This window comes from Vulpes lagopus, chromosome 5 (assembly GCF_018345385.1).
Source record: "Vulpes lagopus strain Blue_001 chromosome 5, ASM1834538v1, whole genome shotgun sequence".
Classification (NCBI taxonomy): domain Eukaryota; kingdom Metazoa; phylum Chordata; class Mammalia; order Carnivora; family Canidae; genus Vulpes; species Vulpes lagopus.
This window is the reverse complement of record NC_054828.1, coordinates 58,278,384-58,301,768: the sequence shown is the minus strand read 5'-3', so window position 1 is coordinate 58,301,768 and position 23,385 is coordinate 58,278,384. Positions and strand designations below refer to the sequence as shown.

General features: G+C 39.8%; 1 protein-coding gene across 4 annotated transcripts in view; it reads left to right on the top strand.

Annotated features, from left to right (window-relative positions):
- Window positions 1-9,494: 9,494 nt before the first annotated feature.
- The window catches only part of CPSF6 (cleavage and polyadenylation specific factor 6), a 32,652-nt gene continuing 18,761 nt past the window's right edge, over window positions 9,495-23,385 (top strand). For all 4 annotated transcript variants that reach the window (XM_041755048.1, XM_041755047.1, XM_041755046.1 and 1 more), the window contains exons 1-4: window positions 9,495-9,644; window positions 17,149-17,358; window positions 19,627-19,730; window positions 22,661-22,806. In XM_041755048.1, coding sequence (XP_041610982.1) covers window positions 9,585-9,644; window positions 17,149-17,358; window positions 19,627-19,730; window positions 22,661-22,806 — 520 coding nt within the window. In that variant the 5' untranslated portion in view covers window positions 9,495-9,584. The remainder of the gene's footprint in view (window positions 9,645-17,148; window positions 17,359-19,626; window positions 19,731-22,660; window positions 22,807-23,385) is intronic.

Genomic DNA, 23,385 nt, shown 5'->3' with positions numbered 1-23,385 from the left:
AAGTAGATATATGATTTCTATTTTTTTTTAACAGGTCCCATTGAAGTTCAGTAACTCTTGTCCAAAATGGCACAGTTGAGTATCAAATGACCGAGTTGGGTCTCATACCAAGATTTGTCACATTACACCTTACCATGCCACTTCTCGCTGCATGATATTGAAGTCTTCTCGCTACATTTGCATTATTCATTTCTATCTACTACAGTGGCCCCCATGCAGTAGTTTCATTAAAAATATTTGTTGGGGGGCATCTGGGTGGCTCAGTCAGTTAAGCATCTGCCTCTGGCTCAGGTCATGATCCCAGATTTCTAGGATCGAGCTCCACATTGGACTCCCGGCTCAGCAGAGAACGTGCTTCTCCCTCTCCCTCTGCTGCTCCCCTGTTTGTGTTCTCTCTCTCTCTAATAAATAAATAAAATCTTTTAAAAATATATATTTGTTAGATTGTAGGACGAATAAATTCTCTCATACAGAATCTATTTAGTTGCTGTATAAATTGTATTAAAAATGGTAAGATTACTAATTTGGAGTTCTATTAGCTCCATAAAATCAGTTTTGGGGATGCTTGACTCAGTCAGCTAAGCATCTGGCTTTTGGTCTCAGCTCAGGTCTTGATTTCAGAGTCCTGAGTTCAAGCTGCAGACTGGGCTTCACGCCAGGCATGGAGCCTACTTTAAAAAACAAACAGTTTTTAATATTGAAAAATACTTTCACTCATATTAATGTTATTGTATGTTGCTGAAGTCCAGCTCTTCACATCTTCAGTAATTTCCAGAAATAAATCACGCAAAACAGAAAGATGAATGCATTTTACAAATAGCACAAAAGAAGACCACTTGTAGCAAACAATGCACTTTAAAACTATGGTGAGAGGGATCCCTGGGTGGCACAATGGTTTGGCACCTGCCTTTGGCCCAGGGCACGATCCTGGAGACCCGGGATTGAATCCCACATCGGGCTCCCTGGTGCATGGAGCCTGCTCCTCCCTCTGCCTATGTCTCTGCCTCTCTCTCTTTCTCTCTCTGTGACAATCATAAATAAATAAAAATTTTTAAAAATGTTTTAAAAAATTAAAAAATAAAACTATGGTGAGAAATATCTGTTTTTATTTTTTTTAATTTTTTTTTAATTTTTATTTATGTATTATAGTCACAGAGAGAGAGAGAGAGGCAGAGACACAGGCAGAGGGAGAAGCAGGCTCCATGCACCGGGAGCCCGATGTGGGATTCGATCCCAGGTCTCCAGGATCGCGCCCTGGGCCAAAGGCAGGCGCCAAACCGCTGCGCCACCCAGGGATCCCGAAATATCTGTTTTTAAACACATTCTCACACAAGTGCTGAAAAATAGTTTCTGGTAAACTACAGTGTAGACTTCACATATTTTAATTTTTCAATCGGGTGTGTGATTCATTATTATTATAGGTTTCTAAATGCCAAGCTCCATCTTGAGTCCAAGGTATGGCTATACTGCATTAAAAAAATCTTTTTTTTAAAGATTTTATTTATTTATTCATGAGAGACACAGATGGAGGCAGAGACACAGGCAGAGGAAGAAGCAGGCTCTCTGTGGGGAGCCCAATGCGGGACTCAATCCCAGGACCCCAGGATCATGACCTGAGCCAAAGGCAGACGCTCAACCACTGAGCCATCTAGGTGCCCTTGCATTTAAAAATCTTAATTTTATGCTTTTCTATTTTTAAAAACATTTTATTTATTAATTATTCTTTTTAAGTAGGGTTCACGCCCAGCATGGAGTCCAAGGTGGGGCCTGAACTCACCACCTGAGATTGAGACCCAAGCTGAGATCAAGAGTCCACCACTCAACTAACTAACCCACCTAAGCACCCCATTTTGATTTCATTTTAAAGTAACTTCTATACCCAATATGGAACTTGAACTCACAACCTTAAGATCAAGAGTCACGCTCTACCTACTGAGCAAGCCAGGTGCCTCTATGCTTTTCTATTTTAAAAAATAAAGTTGAAATTCTGTTTTGATTATAAAGTTAATGAATACATGTTGCAGTGATATTAAAAACATAGAAATGCATAAATAAGAAACTAAAAATACTCATAATCCCACTGCTCAAAAATAATATTAACATTTGAACATGTTTCTGTGCAGTATTTTCTCTGTACATAATTGAGATGAACTTTTCTTTTTTGGCCAATAGCTAGTCACCCTGGCAGTGTGTGCATGACCACGTGCTATAAGTTTTCAGAAGTGGTTCTCACTCCCGTAGTCAATTTTATGAGTTCACTGATACCCTCACAATACATTTCCTTATTGTTTAGGTCAATTTGAGTTTTGTTTCTTTTACTTGCAGCCAAATGCATTCTAAATGATATATTTGGGTGAATCTATGAATTTTCCAATGTTAGATCACTTATGACCTATAAAATCTGCTCTTTTATGTGGTTCAGTCTGACAGAATTTGGTTAACAGAAAGTGCAGTGTTTGAACTGGGGCATCTGGCTGGCTCAGCCACAGGACATGTGACTCTTGATCTCAGGGTCATGAGTTCAAGCCCAAGGAGGGGCAGTCGAGGGTGTGATGCACCACTTCTCTGGCATTGCAGTAAGTCTTTCTTATTTAGCCATAGCAATCGGTTTAACTAATTATTTCCAGAGTATGCATATATATTCATTGGGATATGGAAATATAATAGAGCATACATTTATTTTTTATTTAAAAAGCTGAAAAATTAAGATTAACTAATATTTAATATAGGAATAGTGTCCTCACTCAATTCATCTGTCAAATGATTTCATGTTACTAAGGTACAAATTCAGGTTTCCTGGGGGTTGATATATCCATGTTTTGGGAGCTTTTGTAAAGAAAAATAACAAAAAATTATGAATACAAAATAAGGTATGAAAGCAAATTGCTATTTAGAAGAAGAAAAGAAACATAGGAATTTCAATTTCATATGATTTTCTCATAAAAAGAATATATGGCAAGTTGATAATTTTATATGCCTCATTATGTAGTATATTCTTGCCAGTGGAGAGTTCCATTTTGACTAAGTATTAATGAGAACCAAATCTTTCACTTGTAATTTTGCATGTCTCGTTAGACTAATTTTCCAAAGAACAGTATCTGATTCCATACATTTCGAACTTTGTTTCTCCTCCAGCACCCACATACTTCCAGCCCCTAGCATGGTTGGACGTGCTCAGATCACCACGTGACCTCTCGCTTTGCATTTTCATATCACAGAAGCTGGATGAGGTGGCACAGTGATAGTAAAAATATTTCTGGAAAGCATTCTTATGTCAGGATGGTTAAAAATATTCATAAATATTTTCCATTAAATCCCAACTAAATGTAAATAAACCCTCATTCAACTTCCACTTAGATGCAAAAATATGGCTGCTGCCACTCCAACCCCTACCCAACACAAAGGGGAGCATGTATGACAGAGAAGAATAGTAGTGTTAGACAAATTATGGAAGGAGTCCATGAAAGTAAGGGAATTTTAAAAAAAAATTTTAAGAAGATTTTATTTATTTATTCACGAGAGACGCACAGAGAGGCAGAGACGAAGGCAGAGGGAGAAGCAGGCTCCCCATAGGGAACCTGATGCAGGACTCGATCCCAGGACCCCAGGATCATGACCTGAGCCAAAGGCAGATGCTCAGCCACTAAGCCACAAGGTGCCCAACAATAAGGGACTTTAAATCATTAACTTTTTTCACTTCCCACATAATTGCTTCTGTTGGGGGCAATCTTGAGGAAAGAGGGGGACTTCCTCCTCAACGCAGAGGATTCTAAGGGATTCCTTCATACAGACACTTAATACACTTTACTTGCTGTGTAGTATGATATATGGCAGTTTATGAGAGCCCAGTTACAGAGACTGACAGATTTTCTTTTCTCGCTGTAACTAAGTTAACCATCACAAAACGCCCAAGTGTCTTAAAAAAGAATCCTAAGAAACCATGGTTCACAGCTAATACTAATAATGAAAGTATAAGTGAAAGATAAGAAAGTGTCAGAGCCAACACCTACTTCTAGTATGAATGAATTTTTGTCAGCTCCATAAGGAGATGAAAACAAGGATAATATAATCAGATTTGACAAGAGCAGGACCAAGAATTTTAAGACTATTTGAAACATGGATTTCTATCCACTAATGATATGGGGCCATTATAATAGCCAGACGTTTAAAAAATCTCATGTATTGGAGTGCCTAGGTGGCTCAGTTACTTAAGCATCTGACTCTTGATTTTGTCTCAGGTCATGATCTCAGGGTCATGGGATCGAGCTCCGCATCAGACTCCATGCTCAGCATGGAGTTTGCTTGAGATCTTTTTAAAAATCATGTTCATTTCATTCCTCAAAATTATACATTTGTATGGGTGTTCATGGTATAAAAATGTTAATATAAAATGCCTTAAGGGGACGCCTGGGTGACTCAGTGGTTAAGTGTCTGCCTTCGGCTCGGGGCGTGACCCCAGGGTCCTGGGATCAACTCCCACATGGGGCCCCCACAGGGAGCCTGCTTCTCCCTCTGCCTATGTCTCGGCCTCTCTCTCTGTCTCTCATGAATAAATAAATAAAATATTTAAGAAGTAATATTTACATTTACATATATTATGGGTGCATGTTTAACATGATAGGGGTATTTTTAAAAATTTGGTGGTGCAATTGGTTGGGCGTCCAACTATTGGTTTCAGTTCAGGTCGTGATCTCAGGATAATGGGATTGAGTCCTGAGTTGGGCTCCCCACTCAGCACAGAGTCTGCTTGAGATTCACTCTGCCTCTCCCTCTGCCCCTCCCTCAGCTTGCGCTTCTCTCTCAAATAAATAAACCTTTTTTAAAAAATTAAAGTTTGGCAAGCATAGAGCTAAAATATGACCCACAGTATACTAGGATCAAAATCATATTCCTATGGATATTACGGCATTGACTTGAAGTAAGTCAGAATGATAATATGTGCTAAATATTTATGGATTTGGGTTTCCCTTCTCCAACCATCAGCTCTGTCTACGTGTTGTCATCCAATAGGTGGAATGTGTTAGACAAGCTTTGGGGTATCTGCTTAGCTCAAAGCAACTGCCTTTCACGGACAATTCACCCTTTCCTAACTCACAGAGTAGATTTTGTAAGCTGTGTTTTTACTCCATGACTCCATGTCCTTAGACAAACTTGATTGGACCAAAAGTAGACTTCTACAAAAATTGAGCGAATCAGTTGCTTTCTCTTTAGATTTGTGACTGAAACTAAGAAAGCCATCTTCCTAAATGGTGCTTATTTGAACTTTGGAACTGATACTGCCATTGTTGCATAGACTTGTGTGTGGAAAAGGAGAGAAAGTTTTTCTACATAGAGAAAAAAGACATGTACAAAGAACCTTAGAATATTTACCTCCTTCAAACCTCTTTGTTATTCTTCTTAAATATTTTGATTTTTATATCATTTATATGGTTGGAGTGATGTGATCGAGGGGGTCACTGCCCATAAGAATGTGGGCAGCTTCTAGAAGATGGAAAAGGCAACAAATGTACCCACCTCTAGAGCTTCCAGAAGGAAGACAGACCGGGTAACACCTTGATTTTGGCCCAATGAGATCCATTCTGGATTCTGATCTCTAGAACTATAGGATAATGAATTTGTGTTGTTTTAAGCCACTACTTTCTGGTACTACCATTGTCAAATTCCTCTTGAGGCCCCCTGGACGTTGAATTCTGTGTAGATTTGAATAACAGAATTTCAAAACTGAGAGGGACCTTCATGGGGGAATTGAAGTCAAGGACTTGTCTAAGGTCACCTGGATGGTCTATTGTAAAGTTAGGAGAAATCAAGTCTCCAAACTTTCATCTACGTACATTAATGACTATAAGGTGCCTAAGAAAAAGGGTGGCTTATAGAAGTACTCAAAAAGTAGTAGATATTTTGCTTGTTGTTTTTATTAGTATTATTATCCATTTTCTTTTGTAATCTATAATAATATTTCATTTCTTGAACATTACTAAGTAAGCAGGTGTCCTGTAAAAACATTTTAATTATTATTATTTTTTTAGAAAGAGTGAGAAAGGTGGGGAGAGAGAGAGAGAGAGTGCGAGCAGACAAGGGCAGGGGTGGGAGGGGCAGAGGATGAAAGAGAATCTTAAGCAGGCTCCACGCCCAGCCCAACACATGGCTCAACCTCATAACCCTGAGATCATGACCTGAGCTGAAATCAAGAGTCAGACGCTTAGCTGACTGAGCCACCCGGGTGCCCCTGTAACATTTTAAAACCTTGAGAAAGCTAGCCAGGGAGTGAGGAATTACCTGGTCAAGATGTAGAAGGGATAAGGCCTATATCTTCAGAGTGCTTTTGCACTTCAGATTCAAAAGAGATGGCTGAGAGGTCACCTAGATTAGGGTGATCTTGTTTATTAGTGTCCTGAGATGCTTTGCAGAAAATAATGAAAATCCTCTATGGAAAAAAAATATCCTAGGACTCACATTATTTCTTCAAGTATTTCAATTATGATGTCCAGCGCACAAAGACAGGTAATAAGACAACATGAGTGAGAAATAGCACAAGGAACACAAGAAACAGGGGCACCTTGGTGGCTCAGGTGGTTAAGCATCCAACTCTTGATTTCAGCTGAGGTCATAATCTCTGGGTTGTAAGACAGAACCCTGTGTTGGGCTGGATGTGGAACCTGCTTAAGATTTTCTCTCCCTCCCCTCTGCCCTGCTCTGTCCACCCCCACCCCTCTCTCCCTTTAAAAAAGAAAGAAAGAAAGAAAGAAAGAAAGAAAGAAAGAAAGAAAGAAAGAACACAACTAATAACTAAAACAAAAAACCAACAATACACTCAATGGCACTCCAGATATTGGAATTAGCAGAGACCCAGATTGTATACCAATGATGCCTACTACACTCAAAGAGATGAAAGCCAAGATTCATAATTTTGGCAAAGAATAGGATGCTATAAAAATGAACATAACAGATGTTAAAATAATCAAATAGAAATTCCAAAACTTGGGGCACTTGTGTGGCTCAGGTAAGTGTCTGCCTTTGGCTCGGGTCATGATCTTGGGGACCTAGGATGAAGCCCCTGCTTCTTCCTCTCTCTGCTTGCCACTCCCCCTGCCTGTGCTCTCTCTCTCAACTAAATAAATACAATCTTTTTTTTTTTTTTTAATAAATACAATCTTAAAAAAGAAAAAAAAAAAGAAAGAAATTCTAAACCTCAAAATTACCAGAAAAACCCCAAACCAGAATTAATAGCTAAATAGGTAAGTTTGACAACATAGGACAGAAAATTAGTAATCTATTTTTTTGTTTCTATTTATTTAACATAATCTCTATACCCATGTGGGGCTGGAACTCATGACCTCAAGATCAAGAATTGCATGCTGTATGAACTGAGCTAGCCAGATACCCCCATTATTTTTTATTTATTTATTTTTATTTCTATTTGAGAATTTGTCATCTAGCAAATATATAAGAAAAAAAAGCTATTCAAAATGAAGCATGGAAAGATTAAAAAAAAGAGAGAGAAGGCAAGAGAAATAGTGGATAGAAAAGATTTAATATATATTTATTGGAGTTACAGAAGAAGAGAAAAATGGGGCAGAAGCAATATTTGAAAAAGTAAAGGCTGAGAATCTTCCAGAATTCATGAATGGCATCAATGAACGTCTTCAAGAGGCCCAGTGAATCCCAAGCATCATAAATAAAAAGAAATGCACTTTCAGACATACATAGTAAAAGAGCAGAATACCAAAGTCTAAGAGAAAAAAAGAAATTTAAAAAGTAGCTGGGGGAGGGGGTAATGACCTTCAAAAAAACAGTCGCACTGCTGACTTTTTGAAGGCAAAGGTAGAAGTCAGAAGCCTGGAGTGAATTTTAAGTAAAAGAACATCAACTGCTTCTATCACCAAATCTCCCCTCTCCTGTCTTCCTCTTTCATTCAGAAGGACTTTTGTGATTACCTAGGACCTACCAGGAAATCAAGGACAAGCCAAGACCCTTAATCTAATCGTACCTGGGAAGTCCTTCTTCCAACATAAAGTAAGAGAGTCACAGGTTCCAGGGGTTGGGATATGGACATTTACGACTGGCCTGTGGGGCCTACCCCCTTACCAATCTCAAAAAGGTCTCACCCTTTATCACCAGTGGCTCTTTTCTTCTATAAATCCCATGGAAAGAAATAGAAGAGGATGGGGGTTTGTGTATTACCTTATTTATTTATTTTTTTAAAGATTTTATTTTATTCATGAGAGACAGAGACAGGCAGAGACACAGGCAGAGGGAGAAGCAGGCTCCATGCAGGGAGCCCGATGTGGGACTCGATCCCGGGACCCCAGGATCACACCCTGGGTGGAGCATGGCGCTAAACCACTGAGCCACCCGGGTTGCCCGTGTATTATCTTATTTAAACCCCCACCACCCACCTTCAATCTTGGTGAAGCAGATACTATGACCTCGGACCTAAAGGTCTCTGACATTGAACATGAGACAGAGAGGGTGGGTACCCGGACTGAGGCCGTGGAGCTGGTAAACTAGTAATTGGGGTCCACGTCACCACATTGGTCTCTAAGTCTCCAAGGACGCTTTCCCCAACCTGCCCCGTACAGGTGGACACTCCTTGGCTTCTCATGGTGTGAAAGCTCCCTGTATACCTGAGCAAACACTCTGACTTGGTGGGGCTTTTAAGGGGGGGGGGGGCGGAGGAGACAGACCTAAAGGACGGGGTACGGTTTCTAACCGGGGGGACATCTGGGCCCCAGGTACTGGCCCAAAGCCTTCTCTATTGACCACGTGGTCCCAGTTTAACTCATCACCTTCCGTGCGGCCTGGGTTCCTTGGTTTGGACAACAGCCGTGTGATTGGGCCCAGTGACACCTTGTGCAGTTCCCTCCTGGCTCGGACATTCTATGGTTCCAAGAGAGAAGCCCCCCGCCCCCCCCACCTGCCCACCCACCTTGCTCAAGGTGCCTGCACCCTGTCGGGTGGGCTCTAGGATGCCTGCAAAGTTAGAGCCCTTTGCACTGCTCCAGAGACAACCACCTGAGGCCTAAGGAGGGGAAAGGCGAAGGGCAGCGAGCGGGCGGGGGGGAGGAGAGGAGGCGGTGAGAGCGGTCGGCGCCTGCAGCTCGAGGTGCAAAGCTGAATCGCATGCAAGGAGCCTACGTCGCTTGCAAGCCGAAGTAGCTTTGCAAACGGGAGCCCGAACGACCGCCCGGCGCCGCGGGCAACAACGTTGACTTGGGCTTTCGGGGCGCTCGCTCTCCGAATGCGGGGTTCCCGCCGCCGGCGGGTCGCGGCCAGGGGCCTTCCACCGCCCTCCGCCCGGAAGCCCCGGCTCCGAGAGTCGTTGGGGAAGAGCCGGGAGGCGGGAACCTGAGCGCCGGCTGCGGGGGCCGCCGAGAGCCGGGCGCCCCCAGCCCGCAGCCCGCAGCCCGCGGCCCCGCCGAGCCGAGCGGAGCGGAGCGCGCCCCCCGCGCCGCCCCCGGCCGCCCCCGCCTCGTCCCTCGGGCCTCGGAAGTGACGCAGCGCGCCCCGCCCCCGCCGCCAGATCGGCTGCTGCTGCCGCGGCGGGCGGACCTGCAGGAGGCGGCGGCGGCCTCGGCCGAGAGAAGATGGCGGACGGCGTGGACCACATAGACATCTACGCGGATGTGGGCGAGGAGTTCAACCAGGTGGGTGAGGCCCGGGCCCGCGGCGCTGCGGGCCGGACGCCGCCGCCCCCGCCGCGGGGCCCCGCCGCGGCTGCAGCCCGTGCGCCCCCCGGCCGCCGAGGCCGCGCCGGCCGCCCCCGCAGCCCCCGCCGCGGCGCCCCCCGCCCCTCGCCCCTCGCCCCGCCGCGTCGTTGCGGGGCCGCGGGGCCGCGGGGCCGGGGGCCCGGAGCGCGGAGGCGGCCCGCGTGCAGCCGCCGCTCCCCCGCCCTCCCCATTGTTGGCGGCGGCCGGCGGGCGCTTCCCGCCGCGCTAGGCCGCGTGTGCGCCGCGGGGAGAACGGGCCGCCGCGGGGCCGGGGGCGCAGCCCGGCGGGGCGCGCGCCGGCCGCCGCGTCCTCCCCGGCCCTCGCCTCGGCCCGGGCTCCCGTTCCTCCCGCCGCGCCCCCCTGCGCCCGGCCGCCTCGAGGAAGGCCGCGCTCACGGCCCTTTGTATCCCGCGCGCCCCGCTTCCTGGGCCCCGCCGCCGCCGCCGCCGCCGCCACCGGCTTTCGGCGCCCTCCCCGCCCCCCGCCGCCTCGCGCTCTCCGAGGGCGGCCCGGGCGCCGGCACGCTCGCAACAAGTCCTCCTCAGACTCGGGCGTGTGCAAGTCGGCGCGGCCGCCGGGGCCTCGCGGCCGCCTCCACCCCGGGGGTCGCGGCCCTCGCGGCGAAGACACCTGTGGAGAGGGGTGGCCGCGGCCTGAAGGAGGACCTGGAGGCGCGCTGCTCCGAGGGGCCGGCGGGGGGCGGGGAGGAATCGGGAAACATTGAAAAAAAAGATTCAAAGAAAAAAAAAAAAAAAGAAAATTCAAAAAAAAAAAAAAAGGCTGGTGGCTCTCTCCGCGGGAGATCAGGATGGCAATAAAGGACGTTGCCCCGAAATCCTTTGTAGCTGACCCTAAAGGGTTTGCAAACTAGACCTGATTTCCAGAAGCCAATGCGAGACGCCCTCCGAGGGGCTCTGCCTCAGGTCGGAGAAGGTGAGGAGGGAAGGTCCGCCCCGGGGGCTCGAACACCCGCCGCGGAGCTGGGCGGCCCCGCCGAAGGTCTCGCTGCTGCGACGGGAGTGGCGTGGAAGCCAAGCCCGCTGTCCCCATCCTAGAAACACATTTTTTTCAGAATTAAATGGTGCCTGACGACAGTGCACCGAAAAGTTTATTTATTTATTTTTTTTTATATTCCAGATCTGTAAGAGAAGCTTATAAATACAGTTCTGCTGGTTAAGGTGTTTTTTGTTGTTTTTTGGGGGGGCGGGTTCCACCCCCTGCCCTCCGTCCCATTCAGGACTTTTATTTGTCTCTAGGGCCTCAAGATTTTAAAAAGAAAAGAAAAAATAGGGAAAGCTAGAAATCCTTAACTGTTCTCGTTTTCAGGAATGACTGTGCCCCTCCCCCTCCTCCCCCGGGGGTGAAAAGAAAGATATTTCCCAATTAACTTGAAACGGTTGTTACTCGTCGCAGGCTGGGTATTGTAATCAAACGTTAAGCTTTAAAAAAGCCTTAACGTCTTGTTACCGCGTTTATATTTTGGGTACGTGATGCCTGAGTTGTGTCGATGACAAGTTAGAAAATGGTCTTGGGCTCTACAATCAGATTCTACTGCTTTTGAAGGTTCAGTAGACAAAGACCTCTAGGAATTTTTTTTTTTTTTAAATCAAATGGGTATAACATTCCATCCAAAAGAGGGCCAATACCGGAAAGTAGAGGAGCAATTAAACGTTCAAGGCGGCCTTCATTAGCTTTCCTTAGGAGGTAATACATTTGCTTTGCCTTTTTTAGTTTGATGAAAGAAGAATTTGGGTACAGTTTTAGAAATTGAGCGTTTTTCGGGACCTTTTCATGAAAGATGTTCCCACCCTTAATTTGGGATGGCCATTTCTCTAATACATATAGCTAGAAGCAGTGATGCTTACTTTCTCCCTGTGCTGTAACTAGTGCTAATGGAGCAGGACAAGAGATTAAAATTTTGTGGCCCTGATGATGAGCTATTTTGTAGGGTTCTCTTAAAAACGTAGCTATTTGTTGACTTGAACTTACAGCATCTTATCTCACACACAGTTGTAGAATTTTACCAGTAACGTCTTCATACTTTTGAACAGATAAATGGGATTAAATAGAGGCTTTGTTTTTGTTATTATTTTGCATATTTTCAGTCTTCGTAATCTGCTTGCTGTCGTAATTCTTATACAAAATATGGCCCCAAAAGGATAGTTGGCCGTTTTCAAGGTTCATCCTCTTTTTTAAAAAGTTACTGTCACAGAAATATTTTTCCAAAATTTGATCAGAGTTAGAGGCAACTACAGAATTACTACTTACTGATTGATTTAATTTTCCCTTTATTGTGAGCTGGTGCTCTTACTCCTACTGGTTGCTGTAGGAAACTATGACTCTTAACTGTCGTTAAGTAAACTGTTTTACTAAGTATAACCAACCTTGACTTATTTTGGCTTCTGAACTGCTGTAAACCTTCAAAAAAAAAAGTCCTTTTTCACTGTGAGCTGCAGTTTTAATTGCATTTGTATACTTTGACATTCTCTGTAGACTGTATTTTCCATTTTGTTTTATTTTAAATGGTATTTTATGAAGCTTTTTCTTCAGGTGTGTATTTTGGTTAAGCACAGTATAAACCTGTTTCAAAATGTATGAGACCGTCAACTGTCTTAGAAGAAATTTTCATTTGGGGGTGGGGTGAGATTAAGTTTAGTGAAACTATAGAGTTCCTTTCTTCACCAGATGGAATTGAAGAATGGAGAATAAGGTTGAAGAAAGGGAGAAGGCATAAGAGATTTGGCTGTTCTTCATGGGTGCTCTTTAGTTTTCAAATTGAAGGTCTTTGGATGTAACCAAAGAGAACAGTTAGTTGCTCCAGTGGAAGGAGAATTTGAACTACTTCCAAACCTCTACATTACTTGAACTTGGAGTTGAGAAGAAAGCAGTTCTGTTTCAGCCTCCATAGTATGTGTCAGTCCAGTTTGAACTGGGATTTGTACTCTAATGTGGTAGTTACTAGCCTAATATTTAATAACTACAGACTTTTATTTTGACTAAGACTAAATAAAAAATTTTAAAGCTCAGTTGTTCAAAATACATTTCTTGAGTATGCGTTATATGCCAACAAGGAGAGATACAACGTTCAACGTTCGGATAGTCTACTCTGACAATGCACTGTAGTGCGGATGAGAAGCCTCTACTTAATTGTAACACTGATAGGTCATGTGTTTATAACACTCCTGTATGTTTTTTATTGATGGGGAAAGTCAATTCTAGGAACCTTAGGAAAGTTTACACTGTATACATTGAACTGTATATTTTGCTTGTTTGGAGATCAAAAGCTCTTAATATAGAATTTAGTTATCGATTCGTCTGGTGGTAGGTCACTGGTAGCTGTGCTGATTTAGTAATTTGATGACTTTTAAAATGAAAATGTGTATAGTTTGTGGCTGGGAAAAAGTTCACTTAGAAGTTAGAGACCCAGACATCCTCATAAGTCAACTTGCCTTTATTTCATGAATCACTATACTTTATATTTAATCATTATGTATCTACTCTAGCCAGTCGTCTAGCCAATTCTGGAAAATATTGTACAAGTGTTACTGAAACCTTATTTCTGATAAATTTATGTTTAATAGAAAATCTTGAGATAAGGTTGTAAAGTTGAGAATAAGGTAGGTAGAGATTGAGTCAGAAACTGGTAAAAATATTAAGCGGATCTGGAACTCTTCCCACTCAGTTTTATGATTTATGAGCGTAGTTTATTCAACTGCCTATGAATTGTCCACTTTGTGGTTTGTGTGGCATATTTTTAGTATCACATTGGCTTCTTTACATTAGTTGACCTTTTCACAGGGATTACAAACTAATTTTCAAATCTACTAGAACATAAGTAGATGCAAAAAATGGTATTTTTCTATAAAGATAGATATGAATTAGATGATCTACTGGATTTTGCACGCTAGTATTTCTCTTCCTCGGTATAGAATACATTTTGTAAATGCAAAATGTAAAACCTCCCCCCTTTATATTTCTCCAAATGGAAATGGCTGTTAAATTCCTCTTTTTTTTTTTTTCACCTCATTCTTCCTTCGTTTCATTCTTTTCTTTTTCTTCTTTCTCCTCCTTCAGTAGAGGGGCTTTGAAACCAGTGGCTCTTGCTATACCGTTACTAGTATTCATATAATGCAAGAATACTGTTATTTAGGATCACCCAAAGCCATGTTGGGCGTGTCAGGGAGAACACAGAGTGTAGTACAGTTATTCCATGGTCAGCCCACCCAGTAAGGGTATACAGAATGTATACACAGGATGTTTGATACTAAGATTTTATGGGACATGATTAAGGAAAATATGCCTAAAAATAAGTCCTTGGAGGAAAGTCTTTTCTCTGATGTGGCAGCAGCTACTTGTATATCATGTAGAACATAATCTTGAAGGGTAAAATCTTGAAAGGATGCCTTGTTGTTAGAGCGATTGTAGTGATTTAGAGTGTAAGGAATGAAAAGTAACACTGGATTTCTTTTTTTTTTTAACAAACCCTGAGAACTGCTTTTTATTGGAAGTTATATATAATGTGCAGCTCTATCAGGTTAGTTACTATGAAAAATAGATAGTTGGACTGGGCAGCATTTGTCATCTAAAATATTTAGAGGGACAATAATTGATTTTTGTTTTGTTTTCGAATGCCATTGGGATTTTCTAAAGATAATAATTGAAAAGATTTTTCCATAATAGAACTTGACACTGTTGACCATTTCTCTTTGACAAAGTAGAAGCTAATGCTCAGTAACTGGACATTCAGAGGTCACATTCCTTGTATATGACCTATGATACATATTTTGCATAATTTCAGAGTATGTGTGTTTCCCTCCTTTTTAAAGTGGGAACAGAAAGTAGAGGAGTCCTGTATCTCTCTCTCTCTTTTTTTTAATGTGGAGGATAGATGTGATATGCTGAAGCTGAAAAGAAAGATTACTGATACTTCAAGAGTATGTACTTTGAGTTGCATTTTTAGTAATGGCAGCAGATGTATTCAGATTCGTTAATATTTTTTCATCACATCCAAATGCATACCGTTGGGGCTAGAAGTACAGGCTGTGGCCTTGGAACAGAGTGAAGCTAACTAGTCCACATGGATATCAAACCCCAGACCATGGTCTCAATTAGCATCATACTTCAACCAGTTGGAAGCAGTCCAACTACCAGACAAAATGGCTGATCCTAAATATTGGTAGAATCATATCAATACAGAAAATTGGTTGGTGTCAACATAGGAATTCGTGGACGGACAAAAATAGTAAGTGATTATGATTCACCAGGTTAATGTAGCTGCATTTGTGCTTTTAAATTATTGTCTACTTATGTAAACATTTTCCTAGATTTACAAGTAATGAAACATCAAATAATGTGTTAACCTGTTACATGAAAGTGTAAATTTAAATAACCCTTGCTTCTTTTTTACTCTCCCTCAGACCGTGTATTGTGACTATAGTCTGCTGAGGAGGAGGGAAACACAACTCCCTTTGAATAGTAGTAGTAGTAGTAGTAGTAGTAGTAGTAGTAGTAGTAGTAGTAGTAGAAGTAATTGCAGTTGATGTACAGAACTAGCTTGCAAGAGCTTAAAGTGCCCACTACCCCTTGTGGGAATCTTTTTAGTATCTTAAATGTATGGCACCACTGTGCAGTCATGCCACCTGAAGCTTTAGCTACACTGAAACTTCGTAACAAAACTCCTTTTCCTTTTAATTTTTATTGTCACTGCAATTTGAGCAAGCTACTTTAACAAAAACTCAGTTCTAGAAGATTATTTTGATGCTGTACAAACAAAATCCAGGCATAATTTAGTCACTTGTCTTATTTCTGCCCATTGCTAAAGATGGCTTTGTTCTATGACTTACCTAGACATCTTGGATTCCTTATTAGATAATAAGCCTTACAGACCTTCTGCCTCATAACAAAATGTTATGTAAAGATGGTGTTATATAATTAGTAAATTGGTTAACTCAGTTATGCAGAAGATTACCTGAAAATGACTTTGTAAATTTCAAATTCCTTTGGCTGTGTGTATAATTGGTATTTCCCTTTTTAGGTTTTTATCTTTTGAAAAAAAATTCTTAACTCTGCCGTTCTTCTGGATAACAAAACAATAGCTGTGTTCTCCTGGGGCCTGTAATAACAATATTTTTGTTGATCTCTTTATAGTCATGTTACAAATGCTTTCTCTGCCTCATTTCTCTATCTTTGTAAGAGTCCTTAAAACTATTGGAACTTATAGCTCTCCTTATGTGCCATTTATATAGTAATTTGTCTTTAATAAATTCTGTTATTGAGGGGTTATAAATTATATCCAAATTCTCAAGTTTGTTGTTTCGTAATTGTAATTGCTTCTCTTTTATTATCTCAAATACTCTACCTCATAAGGAAAATGAAATAATTCACATTTGTTTAGATATTTAGTGATGGAAAAAAGGAAGATAAAAGTACTTCCTCTTCTGGCTAGTGAAGCCTGTGGCCCTTACTAAGGGCAGTTTAAATGAAGGGCAGTATTATTTCTGTCTTGCCAATGTCTGCATTTTGTTTTTCTTTAATTATTGATGCTAGGACCCTCCTTTTTAAATTTTTCTCCTGTGTACATTTCTGTTTTTTGCTTTCCTTCTTTCCCTGCTCACCATTCAGGCATGTAAGTGGCATCCACTAGCATTTTTTAATTCTGCTGGTGACACTCAGTGGAAGAGCTTTACTAAATTCTTGTTCATACCACTTTTCTCTTGCAAATTGACTAGGTATCTCTTGCTAAATTGACTAGAAAACTAATAAGTCAGGTAAGCATTAATTCTTTGTTGACTGAGACTAATGAAACTATTGCTAGATACTAATTTGGATAGTTTAACTCATTTATTGTTTTTCTTTTCCTTGTTCATTTATTATGACATTTGGAATTATTTATGTACTCAGATTTCTTCACCCCTTTCCTTTGGCTTAGCTCATGGTGCTTTTTTCTAAAACTAATAACCTTTCACAGAGTTGGACAACAAGATCCTGAATACCATAGAAAATAATAGTTGTATTTTTCTGCAGTTAAATATTAAAGATTTATAATGACTCTTGAGTTTTGTTTGCTATTTTCTGTCCTTTTTTTTTGAAGCCCATCTATTTGTATTCATGTATTATTACTTCTACTTTAAGAGTATTGTACTTCCAAGAAAAATTTTATATTATTATTTCGTCTCCACACCATTCTTTTTACCAAGAAACATTATTTCCTATAATATATATAAATGGGAAAATAGAATTTACTGTTTAGAAATTCACTTTATAGGTACCACTCAAGAATACATATATGGTGTTAAGTAAGAGAAGATTTATACTGAGGTCTTTGGGGCTTTATCTTCTACCAGATTTTTTAAAAAAAAATAGTTGAATGAATTTGTATTCAAATCTATTTAGTGGTTGTCTGACTGTTGTATAATTTAGAGTATTATTTCTGTGCCTCAGGAAGCTGAATATGGTGGGCATGATCAGATAGATTTGTATGATGATGTCATCTCTCCATCTGCAAATAATGGAGATGCCCCAGAAGACCGTGATTACATGGACACTCTCCCACCAACTGTTGGTGATGATGTGGGTAAAGGAGCAGCACCAAATGTTGTCTATACGTATACTGGAAAGAGAATTGCATTGTATATTGGAAATCTAACATGGGTAAGTAAACTTTCAACATATGAATTAAATTATTAGTAGTTGGTTTTGAACTAATCAAGTAGTAAATTTTTTGTTTTATAAAATAAAAATTTGAAGAATTGTTCTGTATGCTTGTTTATGCAATGAGGAGAAAAATTCAAGTATGTTTAAACGTTATAAATTCCAAATCTAGTTTTGAATTTTGTGGTCATTCAGCTTGTTTAGGTAGAGATTCCAGTTAAATAATATTTTGAGTTTAAATTAGATATCCTTTTTACTTTAGTACTTCTACATGTCCGCTATCCTAGTTTGACGCAGAAAAATACATGAGGTTTGAAACCAGAATTCAGAAATAATAATATGGCCTGGGAATTTTTTTTTTTTTAAGATTTTGTTTATAAATAAACAAATAAATAAATTTGACACGAGTGAGGAGGGGCAAAAGGAGAGGGAGAAGCAAACTCTCTGCTGAGCAGAGAGCCTGACACTCAGCTTGATCTGGGATTTGAGGATCATGACCTGAACTGAAGGCAGATGCTTAGCCGACAGAGCCACCCAGCTGTCACTACTGACCTGGGATTTTTTGAAGTTTTGATGATTAGGGCTCCTGGCTGGCTCAGTCTGGAAGAATTGTGACTCTTTTTTTTTTTTTTTTAAGATTTACTTATTTATTTATTCATGATAGACCTAGAGAGAGAGAGAGAGGTGCAGAGACACAGGCAGAGGGAGAAGCAGGCTCCATGCCGGGAGCCTGACGTGGGACTCGATCCCAGGACTCCAGGATCATGTCCTGGGCCAAAGGCAGGCGCTGAACCGCTGAGCCCCCCAAGGATCCCCAGACCTGTGACTCTTGATCTTGGGGTTGTGAGTTTTAGCCCCATGTTGGGTGTGTAGATTACTTAAAAAATAAAATCTTTAAAAAAGTAAGTTTTCATTAACTAATTGATATTACAAACTTGAACTTCATTTTTGCTTTTAAATTTGAAATCTAATTTATGGAACTACTGCTGTATACATTGTTTTTAATTTGGTTTTTTTATGAGACTATGAGATTATTGATTAGGAATTTTATTACCTGGGTGTTCAGTGTATATTATTTTATTAGTATAACTCCTAAATATTCATTGAAATGTTCCTATGGAGTCTACATGTCTACTCAAAAACATATATTTATTTATTTTTAAGATTTTTATTTATTTATTCATGAGAGACAGAGAGAGGCAGAGCAGAAACACAGGCAGAGGGAGAAGTAGGCTCCATTCAGGGAGCTCAATGTGGGACTCGATCCCAGGTCCTCGTCACGCCCTGGGCTGAAGGTGGCGCTAAACTGCTGAGCCACACAGGCTGCCCTCAGAAACGTTTAGTACATACATTTGAAAGTTTAAAAATTGTCTAGAAATCAAAATTTATCACTCGTCTTCCTTAGCAGCATTTTATTTTAAAATGTTTACAATTTTAAAAAACTAACTACATCCCCAACCACTCAGTCTGAGCAGTTTTATAATACTGGAGACAGTGTAAGGGTAGTTGTGAGGAGTGCAATTGCTAAATAAGACTCGATCTTAGTTCTTCTTTGTATTGCTTTTGTGATCTTGGACAAGCTTTTTAACTTCTCCATTGCACCATATATGAAATGGGAATAATAATAGGACGTATAATATTGTTTTAAGCGTTAAATATTTGATATAAAGTACATGATAGGTACTCAGTGCATGTTAGTGGTTTTCGGTTTCTTTTTTATGTTATACTCAAACATAAGGTGGAATTTATTTCCCTAAATAATTTGCTTTAAGGAGAGAAATGATAAGTGAGATTGGTTTTATTAAAAATTTAACATTGTAGCAGTTTAGTTGGGAGAGACCAGAAATTCTTTGAGTTAAAAAAAAAAAATCTCTTTATCTCTAAGGATATATACCTTCTAATTTCTGAAACTCTTATCAAGGGATGAAGTTAGGTCTTCAGGTGCTTTTATGCCATTTAAAAATTAAAGACTAGGGATGCTTGGGTGATTCAGCAGTTAAGTGGCTGCCTTCCTCTCAGGGCGTGATCCTGGAGTTCCAGGATCAAGTCCTGGGGTCCCTGCATTGAGCCTGCCTCTCTCTCTGTCTCTCATGAATAAATAAATAAAATCTTTAAAGAAAAAAAAAAGACTAATTGGCAGTATCTCTACTTAGATTTGCACTGAGCATTGACTGTCTCCTGTTTGTTTGAGTTTACCCTTAAGAACTAAATTGGAACAGTAAAAATCTAGGATGTTTTGATAGTTAATGAGGAGGAAATGTTTTGCAGTGGACAACAGATGAAGACTTAACTGAAGCAGTTCATTCTTTGGGAGTGAATGATATTTTGGAGATAAAATTTTTTGAAAATCGGGCAAATGGCCAGTCAAAGGGGTAAGAATTTTAATTTCATTTTTTCCCTAACATGTTAGTAGCTAGTGATTATAATTTTGAGAGCAACTGTTCTTAATGCTAACTATACATATGCTTTATTCACATTGGCAGAAGGTTCTTGGGCAGAGATATGGGCACTTGCCCTAACTTACTAAAACTAGTGAAGCCAGAAGTGTAGACTGATTAGGCCTATTTAATTTTTCTGTCCCTCCCGCTGTGGTTGAAATGATTATTGAAATGACAGTTTGAAGAAGCATTATTCTCCTGTGATGGGCAAAGATGGACAACTGGAGAATAATGTAGCATGAATGTTTGGTTTAATTTATTTTAACTGTTAAATTATATAAATGAGATAGGATCATTAATAGCAACATTTTAAATACAGACACCCAGAAACAGGAATATAAAAAGCCACAAGCTCACTGTCTATACATAGTCACTCTTAATATTTAGTGACTATACTTTTAGGTTTTTTCCTTATGCTTCTATTGTATTTTAAGTGCAAAAAAATTAAGAACAGGATTACAATTCACGTTTTAGGACATGAGTAAAAACATATTTACCCATAAATACCACATCCTCTCTAATGTCTTAATTCTTTCCATCTTAGCTTATATGCTGCAGTAATTATTAGTAATTATTAGTGTAAAGAATATTTTTGAAATATATTTGGAATCCAACCACTTCTCAAGAACTTCACTTCTCTTTTACCTGGTCCAAGCCACTGTTATCTCTTACTTGAACTTTTGTAATAGCCTACCTGGTGTTCTTGCTTTCACCCTAAATCCCCTACAGCTTATGTTACTACACAGTGTAAACATTGGAAAAAAGTGACATCAATATTTGTCTGCTCAGATCTTCTTCTGTTGGGCTCCTGTCACTTAGAGTAAAAGCCAGAATCTTACTGTGGCCTACAAGGCACTTTGTGATCTGTTCCCTACCACCTGTCTGACCTTATATACTACCACTCTTCACCTTCCTTATGCTGTTTCAGCCACATTTATCTCTGCTGTTCCTCAAACACATTCCCTACCTGGGATTTTTATGCTAGTAGTTTCTTATTCTTAGTTTGTTTTTCCTCCCAAATATCCACATGGATCTCTTTCAGTTCATTCAGGACTCTTGAAAGAGTTCTCTTTCCTCATCCATCATCCTATGCAAAATATTACCTTCTACTCCTTTCACTGTTTCCTTTCTTTTTTCTTTATTATAGTATATTTTACTTACTGTCTTCTCTCCATTAGGTTGTAAGCTCCATGAGAGGAAGGATTTTGTTTTGTTCACTCTTGCGTCCCTAACCCTGGATTATGTCTGGCATGTAGGTGGTGGTGGGTTGTTTCTAAGTGTTGTGACCCAAGATAATCTTCTGTCACACACCAGAATTTTTCATTGACTAGAATAAGGGATCTAGTTAAGGGACCATTTTGAACATTGGAGAGAATTTTTAAGCTCCTAAGAGCCTCTCTGAGAATAATCTAGAATATCCTATAACTGTATGAAATTGGTTGTCATTCCTTTCTTTTCTTGTTTTTATACTTTTTCTTTTTCCACTTTTTAAAATTTATTTTTCTTAATTGAGATACATATAATCACATCCATAAAATTGACCTTTTATTTTTATTTTTTAAATTGACCTTTTATTAAAAATGTTCAGTCTGATGGTTTTTGATATATTATCACTAATTCCAGAACATTTCATCACCCCCAGAAGAAATCCCATACCTGTTAAACACTTTATCTCTGTGGATTTGCTTATTCTGAACATTTCATGAAAATAAAATCGTACAGTATGTGGTCCTTTGTGACTGACTTCTTTCACATAGCATAGTGTTTTTAAGATTCAGCCATTTTGTAGCATGTGTCATACTTAATTCTTTTTATAGCTGAATACTGTTCCATTATATGGAAGTACCACATTTTTATTCCATCATTTGTTGGACATTAGGGTTGTTTTCCACTTTTGCTGTTATGAATAATGCCCCATGACTATTCTTGTACCAGTTTTGTATGCCCATATATTCAGTTCCATAATGTAGGTAGGTATACACACACACACAAAATAGTGGAATTATTGGATTATATGTTAATTCTATATTTAATCTTTGAAGGAATTACTAGATGATTCGTCAAAGTAACTGCACCATTTTACATTCCCATCAGCAGTGTATGAAATTTTCAATTTCTCCACATCCTCACCAAAACTTTCCATCTTTTTGATTATAGTCATCCTAGTGGGTGTGAAACAGAATCTCATTATAGTTTTGATTTACGTTGCCCTGTTAGTGATGTTGAGCATCTTTTTACAGTGGCATTATTCATAATAACCAAGAAATGGAAACAACCCAAATGTCCGTCAACTGATGAATTAATTTTTTTATGAATGGATTTTTTTAATTGTGCTGTATTCATATCATGAAATATTATATAGCCATAAAAAGACATTAAGAATGATACATGCTACAACATACATAAACCCTGAAAACAACTGCTAAGTGTAAGAAGCTAGTCACAAAGGATCAATATTATATAATTTCATATATATGAAATGTCCAGAATAGGCAAATTCATAAATACAGAAAGTGAATTAGTAGTTTCCTAGGGTTGGGGAAAGATGGGAGGAAATGGAGTGACAGCTCATGAATATGGTGTTTCATTTTGAGATGATGAAAATGCTCCAAAATTGATTGTGGTGATGGTTGTAAAACTCTGAATATACTAAAAGACACTGGATTGTACACTTTAAATAAGTCAAGTATATGGTATGTTTTTATTTTGAAAAAGTTAAAGATGAAAATGTGAACTTGAATAAATTTAAGAAATATTTTCATTTTTCTTACATAAAGGTAAATTCACACCATTTCCTCTTCAATAACAGTTGTTTTGTTAATCCCTCCTCACCTTCTACCCTTACCCCTTTAAACGTCTTTTAGGTTTGCCCTTGTTGGTGTTGGATCTGAAGCATCCTCAAAAAAGTTAATGGATCTGTTGCCTAAAAGAGAACTTCATGGTCAGAATCCTGTTGTAACTCCATGCAATAAACAGTTCCTGAGTCAATTTGAAATGCAGTCCAGGAAAAGTAAGCAATCCCTCAGAGGCCTTTATTAAAAGATGTGCATTTTAAGCAATGTTGTTAGTATTTGTTAGATATTACACTAGAGAAGTCATCATGATACTTAGTTCATTGGAGAATCCATTTTAGAAAGTCCATCCTTTGAATTAAATCTGGTTTATGACTGTGGTCCTGTGTACCGAAAACCCATTTCCATTTTTCTCTACATGTCTCAGACCCATATTATACAATAATTTGCAAGTTCTATAGCCCTGCCATTCTTGTCCTGTCATTCCCATCCTAGAGCAAGGAAGAAACTACATTCTAATCCTTAGATTGAAGGACAGTTATGTGGATGTGTGTTGTGGTGGGGAGAAACCACTGGTAACCAGAAAATACTCGTTGATTTTCTGCGTGGCACCAAGATCTTTCACCACTTGGTAAAGTGAATATAGAAAAGATTTGCCATTACACAGTTAGGAATGCTATCACTTAAAGAGATAAGGTAGATGATCATGTAATTAACAGAAAGTCAAGTGGTTGTTTTTCTTATTAGCACATAAGACTTAAGTGAAGAATATGTTATAAAATTTAAATAATTTTTGC